This window comes from Bombus bifarius, unplaced genomic scaffold (genome assembly GCF_011952205.1).
Source record: "Bombus bifarius isolate JDL3187 unplaced genomic scaffold, Bbif_JDL3187 scf7180000008232, whole genome shotgun sequence".
In the NCBI taxonomy this organism is placed as follows: domain Eukaryota; kingdom Metazoa; phylum Arthropoda; class Insecta; order Hymenoptera; family Apidae; genus Bombus; species Bombus bifarius.
The window spans coordinates 489,942-510,265 of NW_022884527.1; the positions used below are offsets into that span (position 1 = coordinate 489,942).

The 20,324-nt window shown below is 45.6% G+C and overlaps 1 protein-coding gene across 3 annotated transcripts in view; it reads left to right on the forward strand.

The window, feature by feature from the left end:
* Positions 1-18,880, forward strand: part of LOC117211367 (acetylcholinesterase-like) — a 35,085-nt gene extending 16,205 nt beyond the window's left edge. The window contains exons 1-8 of one of the 3 annotated variants that reach the window (XM_033455156.1): positions 2,360-2,620; positions 3,815-4,138; positions 4,441-4,671; positions 5,272-5,563; positions 5,845-6,480; positions 6,649-6,810; positions 6,881-7,056; positions 14,047-14,222. In XM_033455156.1, coding sequence (XP_033311047.1) covers positions 3,826-4,138; positions 4,441-4,671; positions 5,272-5,563; positions 5,845-6,480; positions 6,649-6,810; positions 6,881-7,056; positions 14,047-14,222 — 1,986 coding nt within the window. In that variant the 5' untranslated portion in view covers positions 2,360-2,620; positions 3,815-3,825. Of the gene's footprint in view, positions 1-2,359; positions 2,621-3,814; positions 4,139-4,440; positions 4,672-5,271; positions 5,564-5,844; positions 6,481-6,648; positions 6,811-6,880; positions 7,057-14,046 lie in introns of those variants that run through there. The other 2 variants (XM_033455155.1, XM_033455157.1) reach the window with 2 other exon arrangements.
* Positions 18,881-20,324: the final 1,444 nt, after the last annotated feature.

Here is a 20,324-nt window from a genome sequence, read left to right on the forward strand (position 1 = left end):
CGTTTCAAAATCATTACTCTTTCCATTCGGTTTTCATTTTGTTCCTGGATTCCGGTTTAACCAAGATCTTCCCTCGGTCTCGGAAAAATGATTCGCCAAGCCTAAGGAACGGATTGGCATTGACGAGAAGAAGGGAGCCACGGAAGTAAGTAACTAATTGGACCGGAGCGAGGAAGCGAATCGAATAGCTCGAAATCAAAGCTGGTCTGCCTTTTGTACGGACTGCCGGTCTAATTGGTACGCTACGCCGGCCATTCATCGCGCCATCAAGAGTACAGAGCCAATTGATATCTTGTCTCGAAAACGCATGCGGCATTCCCTTCGGTCTCCCTTTGGAAATCAGCGAAAGTCCAGCCAAATCGCCAACGAACGAAACTTTCGGTTCGAACCTCGTTTGCTTTTAAATATATTTTTTCTTTATGTGCCATTCCGCGATACGGACGACGTAATTATACGTTTCCCTGGGTTTTCGTGCCCGTCTAGATTAGCCTCGAGTTTATACGATCGTACAGAACGATCTCGCGCATTATGGATGAAAATTACGATATCGCCGTATTTATTCAAAAATTAACATAAACTCGGAGGGAGCCTGTTGAGCTGGTAGAATTCTTTTTTCTTCGCCCTGTCGACGCAGCACACGCGTAATTAATTATCGAACGATCCACTTTGCGGAAAGCGAGGGTGCATGATTGATACACGCAACCGCCAACATTTTCTGGTCCCTTAGGTTAATTCGAATAATCGACACGAACGTTTTCTTTTGTTCATTCGCGTTTAAGGAAAATCGATACGACGACACGTGCCGTTAATCCGCGTTAACGTTAACAGAGTTGAACCAGCGAGTTTAAAAAGCTCTGTTTCCAATGGAACAATGGCGGATAATTTCGACAAATAAACCGAGCAGATAACACGGCCGACTGATAACGCAGTAGCCTTGCAATAAAACGATGCAAAATCTCGCGTGCAGGAAATTCCACTGGGAGGCATAGGTGGATTTTACCAGTTTAATCGAGCGGTTCGATTTCCAAGCGCCGTGGCAAATTTCGGCGCTATATTTTCCGGAACACTCTCCGGAATTGCTCGTTACACGAACGCATACGTAATAGAACGTTTATTGACTGATATACGTACAGCGACGATGTTATTGCATCCCTCTATATCCGATTTCGCGCGCTTTCGCTAAGTTTTCATCGTAAATCGATTTTTTCTTTACTTGTTAAACCGGCGATAAGATACAAGAGGAAAGGAGAAAGAAAAGAAAAAAAATGGCTAAAAAAATGGCTAAAAAAATGGCAAGGAATTAATTAGGAGATAATCGCGATGTATGCAAAAGATACAGATAGATCTAACCTATAAAGCCAGCGTAAAAGTTGCGATACAAGCCACGATCGTCTCTAGATATACATATATGTATGCTACTTGCACCGTAGCAATCGCTTGCACGAGATCGAGAGAAATCTCGATTATTACGATCGACATCAGTCGAGTGTGCTCCGACTGAACTTTCGAGCGTATGGCAAACTAAGCCGGCGCCGAGTAGCTAACCACGTGCAGATTTGCCCAGAAAAACGAGGATTAAGAGAAACGCGAAAAGAGACGCGACAAGGAGCATAAATAAACGAGAGGTATGGCTGTATCGATCAGTCAGGATAAACGACGGGTCTCTGGGCCGAGTGGCTGCCAGCTTCGATGTCCACTGTCCCGAAGAAACGGGAAACTTGAAAAAAAAAGCGAGGTCGAGGTTGCACCTTTTTTCGCCCTGCTATCTTCCACTCTCTTCTCTTCGTCGATAGTCCGCGCACGCTAATCGAATTTCGAAGCGAAAACAGACTCGAACTCCGTATCGTTTTCATTTTCAGCCGTTCTGAAACTTCCTTGCACATTCCACGAAATAAAGCGAATAGATCTTAATCGTAGAATCATAGTGGCATCGTTAACCCTGCTACGGTCGTCGAATTTTTACATTCCAATCTGGCTGTCATTTTAGCAAGCGGGGAGGATTCGTAACGTTTTGAGAAAATATTTAATATACACGTATAATTGAAAGAAAAATTCATGCCTATCAATGAGAATTTTTTCAAATCGCGTTCAAACTCGAGATATTCCTTAAAGTTAACCTTAAAGTAAAATTGAATGGAAGACGAAAGAATGTAGCGTTAATCGATGCGGGGAATCGTGTAGTAAAATACGAGAAAAACGTCCGACGATCATTAACGAGAAGTCCGTTGAATCCGCAAGCGACCGATTACGTAAGATCTGAACGCCACGTTGAAAATAGCGAAACAAACGTGAGATAACTAGTTCTTGCAATGATTCTCGTAATGAACTCGTGAGTTATCGCCCGTTGCACGATGCTGCCACCGCGACAAGGGGGACAACTAACCTTTTACGTGGGCTGCGTTCGTAGCCTCTGTGTCTGCCTATGCCTCGATAGAAAGGTACCTCGCGTCCCTAGCTCGAACTTCCTCTTTTCTTCACCCGGATTCCACCCTGCAAAGTGTATGACGAAACGTAGCCGGGCAACCGACAATCAATCTTGTTCTACCTTGTGGAAAATTTTCAAACAACGAAATTGTCATTGTGCGAAGCTTAGCATCGTCTCATTTGCCTAACGATTTCGGTAAGTAGAACACAGTTGAAAATGAAAATAAATTTCATGGTAGATAAAAGAAACGGTGACGGGGTTTGTTCGAATCGTTGGACGATTGTATCGGGAACGATCTTCGCGAAGGATTCGTTAGCGAACAAGAAGAAATCGTTTATCAACGTTGGTAATCTTGCAAGAAAATCTGTTTGCGGGTGGCGCTTAAATCACTTTCCAAAACGCAGTTCTTCCAAATTAAAACGGAAACGAAAACGAAAAGCGACCAGGTAATACTTGTCTTTAAACGTTGAATATTAAACGAAAAGACAGCCGGCGATAAATTATCATTCCCGATGACAGCTAATCTGTTATTTCTCTCACGTATGCTTCCGCGTGTAACACTTAGATACTGCGTGTAATCGCGCGTGACCAACGCTCCACACAGACGGAACACGTAGAAGGAAATGACCAATCAACGCGGACCTTCGTATAGAATCGCCACGATATGTTTCCTTTTAACATGTAGGAAATACAAAACAGTCGTGCACAGCTGGACGAAGAGATCCTTCGATTTTCAGAACTTTTTTCCAAGGAAATTAAAATTAATTTTGCGGACAAAATCATGGAACGTTTAGACACCTACGGGAAGTTGGCTTGGTTTCCGAATATCGAAGACAGCGCGAACAATCGAAGAAACGAACGCTCGAAATTTTACACGAACCGATTCCATGAGTCACGGCAAAGAGATGCGCGTACCGAAAGATGGTGCATTTAATCGTCGAGTAAATAGCGCGAGTTCGATAGATGAAAGCAACGAGAGAAAACTCGTCCGCAATGAGACGTACGGTATACACAGACGAACAAAGACCGACCCTATTTTTCATTATCGAAATGACGATGTGAATGGACCGTGAATCGGATCGCAGGCCAAATCTCGTTCTCGCGCGATATCGCCTCAAGAAAGTAACGATCGTTGCCGACGCACATAAAGAATAAGTTTCCATCGAAATGAACCACCCTGCGTTGCGTTTGTCTCTCACAGCAGTAGGCTTCCATCTCGCTTTGTCTCACGAACCGGAGTCGCGTTAGAAACCAACTCCTTTTTACGAGTGCGTTCGAATACGGTCGACACGTTTCTCTAACTTCGAACTCGTTTGAAAGCCAACGACCGTTTCGCGAGGGAAAGGCAAAAAAAAGCACGACGTTGAATCGAGCAATGTGGTGTTTTAGGCGAGGACACGATGTCAAGAAACCGAAGCTCCTTGAGCAAGTTCGAGGCCCTGATGGTGCTAAGTTTAACGGTACTCGTTCAACTGGACGTCTGTTGGTGCACGCCGTCTCACAGAAGCAGACATCATGCGGACATGTCCTACGAGGATACGAAGAATTTCCGAAGCAGCGAGGAGCTGCCTAGACCAGCCGCCCTCAATTCGAACGACGATCCGCTGGTAGTACAAACCAGAAAGGGCAAGGTCAAGGGTAAGACCATGACTGCCACCACGGGAAAGGAGGTCGACGCCTGGTTCGGGATCCCTTACGCGCAGAAACCTCTCGGTAGGTTCAACCTGTACTGATCTATCGCCTTGGAAAATTCGATGATTAACCTTTCATCGCTACCTCACCCGGACGATTACTCCCGGAGAGCTATTCTCGGAAATTTTCCCTTTCTTCTCGAAAGTCTTTCCCGCGAAACTTTCTCTTTTTCTGAAAAACGGCCGAAAGATCGTTAGGTAGAAGTAATGGAAAATCGAACGGTAATGATAAGAGAAAAGAGAAAAAACAGGAAAGGAATCGAACTGGATCGTTTGAGAGACGAGAGATTGGGAGGAGACAAACGGGACGGGATTCTGTTGCAGGAGCTCTGAGGTTCCGGCATCCGAGACCGGCGGAACGTTGGTCGGGGACCCTAAACGCAACTACGCTACCGAATAGCTGCGTGCAGATTCTGGACACGGTGTTCGGCGACTTCGCAGGTGCGACTATGTGGAATCCAAACACACCATTGAGCGAGGACTGTCTTTACGTGAACGTGGTCGCGCCACGGCCTAGGCCTACCAATGCCGCTGTTATGGTATGGATATTCGGTGGTGAGTTCCAGCTGACACCTGTTCACATCCTTAGACTAGACATGCTCGTGGAAACTAGAGCACACCGTCGCCAGCGGTCGACGTTCTTTTACAGGTGGTCGCTTCTTAACGAGAAACGCTTATTTTCGTCGCGCGCCGTTATTTTAGGACGGCTATTTTTTCACCCAAACTTCATCTAAATGATCGGAAGAACGCTCGAGAAAGCCGTTTACACCGCTACGGAAGTTGCATCGCGCCAACAGGTGCTCGATCGTACGAAATTATTTGGCGAGGTACGAGCGTTGCCTCGTTGCGATTTTACTTATATTCCGTGCAATGCTTAAGAAATGTTCGCGAACATCAGCTTCTTTGCGCGCGGCCGTCACGAAATAAGCGTTGTTCAAAAAGAAGTCGAAGCTCCTCAATGTGAAAGAAATTAATCCGGATGGATTGCAAAAGAGAGTCTGCGAAAAATCCCGTGTATAGGCGCAGACACTAGTTGACACTCGGTTGATCGTGTTTGCGCGTACATGCGTGCGTGCGTGCGTGAGTGCGTCTGTGTGATCTATTTGGAAAGCAGAGGTTTCTTTCGAGAGATGGAATCGCGCGACATCCTTATAGGTGGCTTTTACTCCGGATCGGCGACCCTCGACGTTTACGATCACAAAACCCTGGTGTCCGAGGAGAATGTGATTCTAGTCTCGATGCAGTATCGAGTCGCCAGCCTGGGTTTCCTGTACTTCGGAACGTCGGATGTTCCTGGGAACGCCGGTCTGTTTGATCAGATGATGGCCCTTCAGTGGGTCCGCGACAATATCGCTGCCTTTGGCGGAAATCCTGACAACGTGACCCTGTTCGGAGAGAGCGCGGGCGCCGTTTCCGTTTCTATGCACCTCCTTTCGCCTCTATCAAGGTGCATACCTTTTCTCCTTGTCACTTTACGTTGTTTTGTTTGTTTCTTTGCTTGCCGCTACCATGTCTACTGCTATCGACGCTGCTACGCGATAGACGGTTGGAGATCACCCCCTCGACGAACAGCCGATTATATCGTTGTGGTCGAGCGCCAGTTGCCGCTGGACGATACGCGTCGTAAACCAAGGAGGGTGGTGGTCTCGAACTTAGGGCCGCTTCGATTTTCCAAACGATTGGCCAACTTTTAACGGAGACACCATTCTGTGTTTCTCTGGCTTTCAGGCATCTCTTCAGTCAAGCCATCATGCAGTCTGGCTCTCCAACAGCACCATGGGCCATCATCTCGCGCGAGGAATCGATCATGCGCGGCATTCGATTGGCAGAAGCTGTCGGTTGTCCTCACGATCGCGACAACTTGCAAGAGGTGATCGATTGTCTGCTGATTAAGGATCCGATTGAATTGGTGAAGAACGAATGGGGCACCCTGGGCATCTGCGAGTTTCCGTTCGTTCCCGTGATCGACGGCGCCTTTCTCGACGAGACGCCACAACGCTCGCTGGCCACCTCGTCCTTCAAAAAGGCCAACATCATGATGGGCTCGAACACCGAGGAAGGTTTCTACTTTATTATTTACTATCTCACCGAGCTGTTTCGCATCGATATGGCCGAGGATGTAAAAGTCAGCAGGGAACAGTTCGTTAGCGCCGTTACCGAATTAAATCCGTACGTCAATCAGTTCGGAAGGCACGCCATTATCTACGAGTACACGGACTGGCTACGTCCGGACGACCCTCACATGAATCGCGACGCCCTGGATAAAATCGTCGGCGACTATCAATTCACTTGCAACGTGAACGAATTTGCTGGCCGTTACGCCGATACGGGGAACACCGTTTACATGTATTATTACAAACACAGGTGAGATTCATGTCCGATCGAATCGGAAAGAAGGAGTAAAGATCACGAGTAGGCGAAACGATCAATGCGACTCGTCCGAAAAGGACGTGTTCGCTTCTTCATCTCGGCTGGCTTTCGCCTATACCGCGATATTTACGAGACCCCGATTTCTTTTCCATAAATCCATAGATCGGCGAACAACCCATGGCCAAGATGGACCGGTGTGATGCACGCGGACGAAATCAGCTACATCTTTGGCGAGCCGTTGGATTCTTCGAAAGGATACATGCCCGAGGAGATAAATTTGTCCAAGAGAATGATGAGATATTGGGCGAACTTTGCAAAAACAGGGTAAGTCGAAGAGCGATCACAGCTTTTATCTTTTCTTCGCATCTCTAACGGCTGACTACCGTCGTGTTAGGGATCCGAACGTCGGAGATGTCGAGTCATGGACGCAGACCTATTGGCCACCGCACACTGCCGCCAAAAAGGAATACCTGACGTTGGATACCAACAGTTCCGAAATCGGAAACGGACCTAGAGCGAGGCAGTGCACTTTTTGGAAGAAATACCTTCCGCAACTCCTCGCCGCTACTTGTGAGTAACTTTTACTTTCTTCTTGTTCTTCTTGCCGTGAAAAACGACGACGGCGCTGCCGCAGCGCGTTATTTCCTAACGAAAGATTCGAATCTTTCGCCGTTTATCGGAATTTGTCGAACGTGTTTCTCGCTCGCGCCAACTATCTTAACGGTCGGTTCATCGTTCAACGTTCAACCCTTCGACTGCATTTAGATTATCTCCTATGACACCTGTTGAGTGGAAAATACGTTTCATTAACCTCAAGGCGGCCGTTCGGGACCGTCGAAAGCAAATCAATCGGCTCGATTACTTTTTCCGGTCGAGAGATTTTAATCGAGCGCTCCGTTACCGAACTTCGAATGCAAGTCGTTCTCGATTAAGCTTCCGGGGCTACGAAGCATTCGTAATTCGAGCCGCGATATCTGTCATACCGGTTCACGAAGGAATCGTCTCCCGAACGAAGAAGGAAGGCGGTAATTTCTCGAAAATTTTCAGACTCAATTTTCGACCAACGAACGAACGAGACATTCCTCGTCGAGGAATAAACACCTGCCAGTCTTCGTTCTATGGAAATCTAACCCACGTACGTTAACGAGGTACCGTTGTACTTGGTGAATTAAAAACAAAATAAAATAGCCGAGCCTTTTCGCATAGCGAAACAAACGTTGGAACGCCAGCGTAGGAGATTTCGTATCGATACGTACACACGCGGAATTTTCAAAATATTCGATTCGCGTGTGTAAATCAAGTACGGAGTCAAGGTTGCTACTTTTGAAATTTTCCAACGAACTTTACTCTTTCTCTACATTGTTGAACTTGATCCAATGAAAGAGACAGTCGACCGTCGTAGCTACCAACCAAGTTTTAACGTTTGCCCGAACTTTTCGCTCTCTTAAATTCTTCTCGGCCCACAGCCTTTTGCTTGTCACGCGTGAAAAGTTTCAATCGTTTAAAACGTAAATCACGTATTCCGCGCGCTGTTTCCTGTCCTTCGCTTTCCGATTCATATTTTTCGCCCTTTTCACGCGCTTCTGATGAAACCGAAGCGAATTGCACTGTTTCGGGCGGATTTCGACCATTTTCCGAAATTTTCGTTCGAATTTGAAAAAAAAGTATCGTTTCTACTAACAAGTTCTATTCAAGTTTCTCTCGTTTTATTTCTTCTTCTGCCGTTTCACGATCGAACCAAATGGAACAGCGAACAGCGACGAAAGGTAGGACTTGAAAATTGGAAATTGCTTTCTTGGCAGCTTTTCTATAATCAAATTATTCCATCCCAATTACGTTATTATAAGTGAGTGCAATTTAATAGAGACGATATTCGTGGTTTCCTGACTGAGGGGGCGACTGGTCTCTGGCCTCGTGCCATTCCACAAAATACAGGCAGATGCCTGAAGAAACCTAATCCTTCGTATTCGGTTCGTCCATTATGCAGATTCGATTATTGGCCACGATTATCGGTCGTCGCAGCAGTAGAAGAGCACGAGGAATCGCGTTTTAGATATCCAAAGAAGGCTTTTTCTTTCACCGTAATTGCGTTTACCGCAATCCAAAGGTCCGCGTTCGCTTTTTGCTCGAGACACAAGATTTCCTGTATTTCTCATCGCGAAACAGTGACCTTCGAGCGTCGTGTGAGACGCTTCGCGAGACAGGACTCGCTCGATACAAGTCTGAGTGAACGATGCAAATTCAAGTGCAACGCTGACTATACTATGTCTCAGGTCGACTATTTTGCAACGATTGTTGATTTGAACGTTCCTAGACGTTTCAACATCCTTGAGACAAACATTTTTTCACTCTGCGCAACTGTCGACAAAATAGAGACACTCGGGTCCGATATGACCGATCCGTTGACAACGTTCGCTGCAAATTCCCGGACAGACTTATTTAACGATTAATTTCGTTTGATTAATGGAATTTTGGCTAAATCTACGAGAGTCGGAGGATGAAGATTACCGAGAAGTTCTCTCCTTCGAGAAGCAATTTCGTATCCCATTGACTCCGAGATGAGCTATCAATCGAGAGTGCTTAGCTCGCGTACACCGTGCCTTTGGAGAAACGTTAGGTCGCGGAAAAGGAATGGCTGCGAGCCAACCATCGATATCTATTCAAAGAATAATCTCTATCCGCTTCTTCTTTGTCCCGAACAATATCGGCACCGTTGTCGTCGTCGTCGTTGGCCAGGCACCATTCGCAAAGAAATCGTCGAATCGGAGAGACGTGCCAATTTTCAGTGGCACCGATTTCAGACGATGTTTCTTGGAAAATCTTCCCAAAGCACCAGAATGTCGTAACTACTTCTCGATAAACGTTTCGTCAACGTTTCGTTAGTTTAGTGAAGAGAAAAAAAAGAACGATCGAACGCTCGTGTTTGTTTCTTCGTCGTTCACTAGCGACGAATGCGTCAGCAGCGGTAATTCGAACGATAAGAAAAATTCAACGAGGAAAATTCAACGATACCGACTCACCAAGATGGAAAATGGAATTCCAGCGGAGAAGCTCGCGGGCAAACGGAAGAGACGTGCAGCGATTTGGAGAGCCGAGGATAGGGATGACGGTCGCAGCGAATTTATTCGCTTATCCGCGACGGATAAACTACTCGCGATCGAATCAAGAATCGAACAGCGTCGAGGAGCAATCCGTCAGCAGTTGCGACTCAAAGATCTCGATAGGATGGTAGAACAAAGGGGACGAGAAAAGAAAATACAAAGGGGTGGCTGCGTTAGTCGGTGGAATATCCGGTGAATGGTTTAGCGGGGCAGATGGACGAAGCAAAGAGGGGATGATATCGCGGCGGATAAAAACGGCGCGGCGGTGCAGCGGAAAATTGCTGCCGCGGTGCTGTATCTTCTTCCAACGCTCCTCTGGTCGATTGTTTTTTGTCTCTTTTTCCTCCTCTTTCCAATTAACATCCATCGTGCCTGCAGCTGCAGCGAGTATCCAGATCTCTTTCGACAGAATCGTCAAAGCTCTGCTTCACTCGCGAGTACACGCGACCGCTACGACTCGGCCGAAGTCTGAGGTTTTTAAACTTTTCGGAGATTCGCCTTACGATAAACAACATGATTCGCCTCGTTAGCCGACGATGGCGCGGAGCAGCTACCCGTAAACGAGTTTTTCCTTCGACGAGAACATACGGCTCTTTTACATTTACGAGGATAAGTAAGGTAAGGGAGGACGGTTGCGTTTCGCGACTGGATCGGAGAATTAGGACGAAACGTTGCGCGGTTAAATAAAATGTCTGCATATGCGGCAGATGCGATTCTCTGGTCTGGCGCATCGGCACTGTAAATAGAACAACGACGTCGCGGCATTGCTTTATAATTACGTCGGTGAGCTTGGAAAGGTTAACCGCACGCCAATGAAGGTAGAGGGTGTACAGCACGGGGACGTGTCGTTGTCACGAGCACTAATGGCTCGTTTACACGGTAAACCATTGGCGTAACCGCAGATACACTCTGCTCGTGTTTTCCCTTGTTCCGGCCCCGACAATTCATCGACGAATCATCGATAAGCGAGCCGATTTCCCGATGATCGCGAGCAAACGCGTATTCCGAGGAAACGTCCGGTAATCCGGGTCCGCTGTACGTTTGGGCGGTCGACCTAATCGATCACGCACGGTGACGTTCTCGGTTGCTTTTAAACGAGGATTTATCGCCTCGTAAAATGAACGGAGGTTTTAGGCGAGCAGCGTACGGGTGCACCGTGTAACGGTAACGCGGTACGAGTCCGCAGAGCGGACGGGAGCGGACGAAGGTGTCATTTTCATCATCGCTAACGATCCGAATTCGAGCCATTGGCGTAACGCTATCGTAACCGTGAGACCAATTCCGGTGTCTACCGCAGCCGTGACGTCACGGAGTTAAATGCACCCTTCTATCGGACACGTTCCCCGTAATCTATGTATGCGCCGCAGAACTGCCGTTGATACGGCGCCAACCTGGAACCCGCTCGGATCGGGCCGCTATTACATTCACGATAATGCCGTTATCTCGCGTTAACGATCCCTTATAAAAGTATATTTACGCTGGCCACCACCGTTTTGACTTCCGTCCAAAATCCATCGAAACATCGACGTTGGCCGTGTACGGGCGATAATGGAATCGCGACCATAACGATAACTATAGGACGCGTAATCGATCAAAAGCGGAAACGAATCGCGGGTATTTATTCGAATATTTTCGAATCGCCGATAAAAACATATCAGAGGAAAATCGAAATACATCGAATATATAAGCGATCAAATTGAAAGATACGAAAATCTACGGCTATCAAGTTCGAATCGATTCGCTTCTCTTAGCGAAGATGCCGAAATTGTCTTGCTTCTCTCGCTTACGATGATTTCCAGTTACTAGACGTTACGAAGTAAGAAGGTTTCGAATGAAATTTGAAAATTACTGCGCGAACGCAACAACCTTCGTGTATCCCCAAGCAGTTGTTACGGCGACAGTTCCATTAGGAACTAGGCACGCGTAACCGTGTCGTTTAAAATTTTAAAAGAACGTTTCGTATTCTTCGCACTCTTCGAATTTATTTCGATGGTTTTTATTTAACCTACCTCTCTACTACTTGTCTGTCCGTCTGGCTAGTTGGAATTTTATAATCGAAATTTCACTCGCTTCTCGAACAGCTAGAAAACTGAAATTTGAAACACACGCTTCTTTTCGATCGTAATACGACATACGTAATTTCAAAAAATTGACAATTGTTTTATTGGAAATAATTGCCTATCTAGCTGAATTTATTAGGCTGAAACGTGGAAAGATCTTTTTATCTCGCAATAGAAAGTCGATGGGATTTAAAGTTTATTGAGTCCAAGAATACAGTTTTAGGTACATTATTCACAATAAACGTTGAATTTTTGTACTGGTATGCAATAGAAAGTCGATGTACATCGGGAAATGACTAAACATCGAGACAAAAGTAAAATATGTAAGTTGAAAAAATTTGTTTAAACGACTTTTATTTAAAAATATACTAAAAAGGAGAAAACGATTTTCTTAATCGGGTATCATCAAGTAATTGAATGTAATAACGATACACAGGGAAATCCGTATATATCGAGCACACGCGGTAATTATATAATAAAGTATCACTCAATTATTGAACTCGTATTGCTAAAAATAAAGTCATGGCGTCATCATTCTTGTATAGTCTGTTAGCATAACGACTGCTCCATCCATAGTTTGATTCAAACATTTCTATCCTTTACTCCTATCCTACTTTGCCTTTTATTTTCTTTCTTTAACTTGCTTTGTATGTGCATTAAAGTATACGGATATGTATATATATACGCAAGCTGTATCTTTCCCGTGTGAATCTTAATATATCTCCGCGGAGATATCTAATATTTTAGCAGGAATTAACAACTAACGAGTTGTCCAATAGATAGATCGCAATTAATTACTGTACACGGGTGCTCGATCGCGAAAACAATGACACGCGTAGCCTCTCTAAACATACTGATTGATCGTCCGTCGTCACGAAGAAGAGGAAACAGAACGGTACGATAATAGTCAGCGTTGACGATTGCAGCAGCATATACGTATCGCTATTGGCTGTCGATCGTCGCTGCTCGAATTATCATAGAGAGCAATTGCACCGAGGCTCGTGAATTTGTCCAAATAATTAACTGGAAACGGGATAAACATTTTTCGAAGCGAACCTTCTTGCTCGTAGATCATTTGTCGCTGATCGTTCGGTCGTTCGTTAAGAAAGTTGTTGGACAATTCGTTGACCGATACTCGACGACGCTTACTCTTGCAAAGTAATTAAACGAAAATATGTCGAGGGAGAATTGCGAAGGAGAAACTTGGAGTTTGATTACGAGTTCGGTTCCTCTCGCAGTTTGCCGAGAACTTTTCCAATCGATCGCAAAATCGAGCATCGGTACTCCCGGGAATACTGGCACGTCCAGGTGTTCGCCACACGTTTCTCCCTTTTATTAGTAGTCGGTTTGCGTTCGTGGTTGCAACGCGAATTCATCCAAGTTGCTAGGAGACGAAGTGGAAGCGGAAAAAGAAGCGGACGGAGAAAGCATAGCGGGTCGGTGGACGTCGGGCTGACTGGTGGGCAAATTTGATCGGTGCTCGCGCCTCGAAAACAAAACAGTGATAAAGTCGGAGGGGCAGCTGGCTCGACGAAAGGTAGGGGTTTTGATCGCGGCACCCAGGAACGAAACGAACGAACGGACGAGCAGGGTAGACGAGGGTGCGGGGGTGGAACTGGCCGCTCGGCAAAGTGGATCGATGCCGCCGCGGCACGTCTGTGCGCGCAAACGTGCGCACGTGTGCGTACACCTGATACATGCATCATCGTCCACAAAGCCACGAAGATGCGTGGATCCGTTAATCGCCGATTCCTTCGGCTCCCATATAGAAAAACGCAACGCGCAATCTACGCGACTCACGACTTTGACGCGCGTGCAATTCCAATTCGACCGATACGAAACCCAACGAATCCAAGTGAAAGTCTCGAAGAGAAGAGACGCCGTTGTCACGGGAAAATTCTTTGATTAACTAAGGTTAATCGGTCGACGAGCGATACGAACGACAACTATTATCCGTTTTAATCGAGTTTCTCGGTTGCCAGTCGTAACGGCAAGATCTCACGCGACGCACCGGTCATTCCGCGCCAAGTTAAACGAATTCTTTGTTGCGTAATCCACGATATCAAAGCACGCTCTTCGCGTCCTCTCGGCGACCGTCGAACACAGCAGAGGCAGCATCTCTCTTTTATTACTTTCATATTCGTTGGATTGATACGGTTTCATCGTCGAAGGAACGAATTTTCCGCTCGTTCTTTCACATCTATCTCCTTGGTCCCATTGTTCCGAACGTTTTATGAAATGCTGTTCAGGGGACTGGTAGTTACTCGCAACGAGCTATTAATATTATTCACACTGCGTAGATCTATGTGTTCTCGTGACATGTTTAAAAATCGAAAGCGTACCGTCGCGTCGTCGTCGTCGTTGAATCTAAGGCAATTTTTCATTGTTTTCTGTTGCAGCGAAACTGGAACTTAGTCAGAAGATGGCATGTAGCGGTACGAGAGTAACCGACGGAGGACATCTGTTCCTGATGTTGAGCCTGCTGCTAATCGGTACCCTGTTCAGTCATAGGATCGCGATTCAATCGAATGCGAACAGTGTGCCGGAGATGATCGACCCCAGGGGCTTCGTCTAGCTTCCGCAGTTAGCTCTTTGGATCGTTCTCGATCGTCCGGGAAGAGGCCAATGGAACGCGAATACGGACCAGCGAAACGATCGACGACCTTCTAAAGCGTGTAAACGAATCAATGGCATCGTTCGTTGATATCTCGAGGCGATTCGAAGCGAGACAGACACATATCAATGCAGCGGAGGGCGCTCGATCGACCCACTATACACGATCGTCTTGTCACCGGTTCGCTAGTGAGAAAGATCTTGTAGATCGAGAGACAAATCTACGTCGTTCCTTAGAGGAGGGGACGCGGCAGAAACTGTACGCTAGACAAAGGACTCGAAGATCTCCTTGAATCGACGTAATCGATCACCGACGAGTGTCGTTTTATCGTTCTGCAATTTTAGTCGTTCCTCTATTCTCAGTCTTTCGAGAACGCGATCGACAAAGTCCTCGCGAATCGAGAACGCGACCGTGGTTGATATCGTTGGTGGAGTCGCAATACATGAAAATAGCAATCGTAAAGATATAACGTACGCTCCGAATCGAAAGTTACTACGCGTATCGCACGTTTCCAGGTACGGGACACGCGACGCGCGACACGCTCTCGGTCGAGCAAGACGCTTCTAGTTGTAAGAACGACGCCAACATCCTAAAACCATCAATTGGTCCCTCGTAAATCGTCTGACCTACTCCGACAGCGACTACTCACGCGACCAATGTAAAATCACGCTCGTACCGCGCTTTATTCCGCGTTTGCAATTTCACTCGGGTATCGCAAATTTATTCGTCTGTCTCGTAGTTGGTTCTTGAAACTTAGAATTTCCATGGGGATCAACGGGGAACGTAACGTAAGTACAGCGTAACGCGCCACTAATTTGATCGACCCGTTGCACCTGAGAGGAAAAAAAATACGCTACAAAATAGAATTTGATGGCAGGCAGACAGCGTACACGCTCTTCCCGTACGTTCTAGTTTTTGATTAACGCCACGGCAATATAGGTCACTGCATCGGTGCTTTTATTTTACAAGCGAGATCACCGCCGTGGACCTGCACGTTATCGCGAAACGCACTCGGCCCCTGGACGTTTAATCTACCCGCGACAGGATAATCCGCGCGCTATTCGCTGAAAATATCATCGCACAAACGATCGTTATCCTTTAGCTCAGCGAACTTTGTATCATCGTCGAACGATCGCATTCGCGCTGACGAAAATTTGTAGAAAAATTGACGCGATGTCTGCGGATTTTCGGAAAGGCTAGAAACGTTCTGTGGACCGTCGGTCGACGCATTTGCCAGGCTTTCATTTCGGGGGCACGACTTCCTTTCAATCTTGCCGTTATTGGTGCTGCAACTGTCTACCAACAGGTACGGTAATGCGAGCCGCAATTCGATCTATATACTCTGCGGCCGCTTATACGTGCGCATGTTTGTAATGCGGTGCAGCTACTGCAGAGTCGATTGCATTCGTACAAATTGCGGAGATTTAAACGCCGTGGGACCGACCAGCAGCTCGGCCATCCTGGAACATCCGTCCGATATTATCGTAGCGATCACCGCGAATAAATCTCCTCGACGATCGTCGTTCCGTTCGTCGCGCGACGCAACTCCAGACGCGATCGTTCCCACAAATACAGACGTATATCTCTGTTTTTATTTACTCGATTTATTTGGAAAAAGAAAAACGGATTGGCCCATTCGGTGATCGGAAGTACAATACATTTTCGCACAAGGCGCGTACACGTCGATACGTTGCATCGACGGCAAATTGACAGAAATCATGGCGGTCTTCTGCATCGAGTCCCGACAGAATTGCAAATTGCATTCGGTTGAGCGCGACTGATTTATCAGCGGTAAACTGATCGACATTGACTACGCGGATGGAATGCTCGATCGATAGTCCGTTCGTGGTACAAGAGAAACGGATGGTCGACGTGGCGGATTTGTTCTAAGGACGGTTGTTTGCAATTTCAAAATTATCAGTTAATGGCATCGCTAAGATGATAGGAGAAAGAAGGCGAAACGTTGTTCCTTCGCCAACGATTCTAAACTGCCGAACCGTTCTTCGTTGTTCTCCGGATAAGATCTATCGTTCGTACGAACGCTCGAGGAAAGATATTGGATTTCATTCGCTTCGTCTACGATGATGGTTGTTCGTAAGAACGCGCGGAGAACGTCGTAAAATTTTATGGCACGACAGCGAATGCAGAGTTCGTCGCAGTCGTATTAAAATCCTTCCGACTGCGGTACCAACTGGCGATCGAAATTAAACGACCGCCAGGACGCGTTCAGGTGCGCTCTCGCCGTATCGAAGGTGCATTCCTACGTGTATCTCACGCGCTCTATTTTCCTCGCGGCTCCGCCATCGATTTTACACGAGAATACGCTTCTATTCTTCCAACACGGCTACCGACGAAGGTCGCGCTTAGCGTTTCAAGCATCGGTCCTCTCTACATCGAAATTTCTTCCTAAACTCCACTAACGGAGCAATTCCTATCCATTCCGCGTCTCGTAATCCTTTCTCTTTCTTCTCCGCTCCTTTCTCTCTGCTCTTTATCATTACTTTTGTAGAATCCAAGTGCGACAGCAAGCGTGGAATTTGTAATCCTTTCTTCCAGGAGACGACTTTTCCAGGAGGCCACTATTCTCCGTGTACCTTTGTCTCATTTTCTACATCGAGATCTTCCAAACGGTGTAACGCAATTTTCCTAGAAGTGAACCGCGAACAAACGTGTGATTCCGAGGACACGACGATGCACGATTCCGCATACATAAAATAAATAATATTCAGCTTACCCGTAGCATGACGAAACGTCGACAGGATAAACGCGAAATTAACGCAACGCTGCGAAAACGTACACAGATCCCGTCGAAACGGCGACGGGGAGAAGACAGTTCTAGAGTCAAAGAAGGAACCGCGGCTGGCCGATGAACGAACGAACGATCTATCAACCGAAGAGGAAATCGAAGAGCACGAAGCGCCCGCCATTCCCGAGTAAACGAAGAGCAAACTCGAAAAACCGTGCGTTTCTTTCTTCCGTTCTCGCCATCTCCCGTGTTCCTCGCGACAGTAGAAAGGAAACTTGCACGAACGCAGGCTAAGTTTTAATTAAGATTTAATCACTAATTACCTGTAATAACTATTACTGTAAGTAGAATGACACCGCGCGCGTACACGTACACGCGTGTATTTTGTGTGTGTACATACGATATTCCCCAAAATATCAGATAGACATATATACATGTACGTAGAATGCGTTATCGATTCATCAAAGAATCGACCGATCAAACAATTTTTCTTTCTGCCTATTGCCTCGATGATCTCTCTCCCTCTGTCTATTTGCTCGGTGATCGTTTGAAATCAATGATTTTCGCTGTGTGTGAACGAAAGGAACGAAGGAAAGATAGTAAGGTAAATTATTGGCCAAGAGAATTCCGTTTCCTATCCTTTCGAAACTTTCTTACAACAACAGCTTCGTAAAAGAAGTTGCCTCTACGAAAATTGCAAATGATAAAGAAAATTCTCTACTCGGAGTCTTCCAATCGGCTAAATCTGCTTTCCTTTCTTTTTTCCTGCTTTCGATCGACGACAGGCACGCCTTTCCTCCCTTTCCAACCGGACTGTTTCCATCTTAGTATCGCTGGCGCTTTGCCAACGAATCTTCTTGTCGTGTTTTTTGTCGGTATCGAGCAACTTGCTCCCACTGATACCCGAGAATAATTTGTTCTCTACCCGTTGAATCGTTTTGTGTCTTCGAACCTACGGAGCACCACGTATTTCTACCTTACTTGCGCATTTAGAGAATTAGTCGATTACTCTGTCGTCTGTGTTTAAGAACAAGAATAAGAGAGAGAGAGAGAGAGGGGGGGAGTATTCATAGAGCAAAATCGAAAAAATTCCAAGGAAAGACGAAAGAAGAAAGACAGCGAACGAACGAAGCTTACCTACGGTAATCGGTAATTTTGTGGAGAAACGACTGGTTTCCGAGCAACCGAAATCGCGCTTATTTTGTAGCGTAAATGAATAAAATCAAAAGAGATACCTTGCTCGCCTGCTTCCGCAACAATCAAATTTAGCTATTTTTCCTTTTGTCTCGAAATGGATCTCGATTTGGTTACGCTAGTTCGAGGATTAACGGCAAAGCGTGGCAAAGTCACGCGAGAGCGGTTACAGTTGAAATACGAATTTAGTTGGGTCGCGACAATGTTACTTTGGAAATTGCAGTTGGTCGAAACGCGTTTTTCATTACTTGTACAATATTATGTAAATATACCATAACGGTAATAATCGAGGAATAGCATCCCCTTTTAATCGACGATAAGCAAAGTAAAAAGAAAGAAAAAGTATAAATCTGACCCATAAGTATTCTGGATTCGCTAACTAGCAGGTTTGGAAATAATAAATCATACGAAAGTATATGCGTATATGTGTACGCGTCCACCTGGCCGCGTTAAACTCACTGCGATCGCGATTTCAATGCATTATGTATAATAACATTATACATACTATACATACGTATATATAAGTACATGCATATATAAATATATACATACGTAGCATGTATAGAAATACTTTAGAGACGGTATCGTCGTACGTTTGTATATACGTTGTCACCCGCACCTATCGCGGCTCACGAGATTGTAAAATGAAATGAAACGAAATGAAATGGGACGAAATGAAGTGAAATTAGATGGGACGAAATAAAACGAAATGGAGCGAAACGAAGCGAAACGAAAAGAAACGAACAGAAGGAAACGTAAACGAGCTTGCTGAGCCTAATCGATTTAAGATCGAAGATTCGTTTAAAATATCTTGATTTCCGATTCGCGGAAGAATCGGCGCTCAAATTTCCTCGATATCCTCTCTTTCAAACGCGTTTTTACCATTCAAATAAATACAAGTCAAGGAACGTTTCCCTCTCTTCAAATTTTCAAATATACATACCTAATTGCGTCGATACGATAACATGTTCGTAAATGATAACGACTCGGTCGAACGGACGATAATTTGTTTGCAACACACCTCGTACATATTTCGCGCCTAATATATATTTCCAAGTAAAAGCGACGTCCGTGAAATTGCCGCTCCGTTCAGGTGAACGCGCGATTTAAGAACTAAATGTATTTCATCGTTATCGAGGATTCTTCGTCACGCGGCGCTTTTCCAGTTCGAGGATGAACATTTTTCAAGGGGAACGCTTCCGCTTGAACCTCTCCATCTTTCACCTCAATTCCTTATTTCTTTCCCCTCCGTGAAAGAAAAGGAAAGAAAGCGAGATCTGGATTTCGAAAGATTCTTATTGACTAATCCGATATACAACGTACGTATGTTTGTTCGTATTGGCAATAACGAAGAGCAGTTTGATAAATTCTATAGCATAGAAACGTTCCGCTCCGCCGATCTATTTTCAATGCGACCAGACGGATATTCCTATTAGCGTATATTTCTAAAAATTCTTTTCTTTGCTCTACATTCTGCTTTGTTTGAGCTACGCCAGAGGTCGCGCGATAGAGCTCGTTTCGTCGAGGAGAAGAAGAACGCTTTAGCATAGAGTGGAACAAGTAATCGCCATCACGATGCCGCAAATAGGTAACAGAGATAGATAAAATAGTTCGACGAGACCAGAACGGTAACAAAAGTACGTAGAATTTGCCAATGAAGGAATGAATACGCAATCTCTGCTCGCGATGATTCCTTCTGCAACTTTTGCCTATTATTATACACGATATCATCGAACACGGTGGAGAATGATCGAGAGGTAGTGTAATTGATTCCAGTAGCCGGCAGAAGTTCCAGAGTGATTTATTACAAGTCCGTACAAAGGACTCTAAACGATCTTCTATCGCGGTGCCAGGCGCCGGGTGCATTCGAGTCAAAGAATATAATAGAAAAAAAGAAGAAGAAAAAGTACGTAAAAAGGAACGGAAAAATAACGAATTGCTATCAGATATATAATACTTTTCTCATTCGTTGAATCGGAAAAAATCGTGTGAAGCAACGGCGGAACGCTCGGAGAAAATTTTTAAAAATGATAATTATCGCGATAACGGTTCGAGTTTTCGCGCAACTAACTGTGACTCTATGTATGTAATTTAATGTATAATAATCGCAAAATACGCGCCGC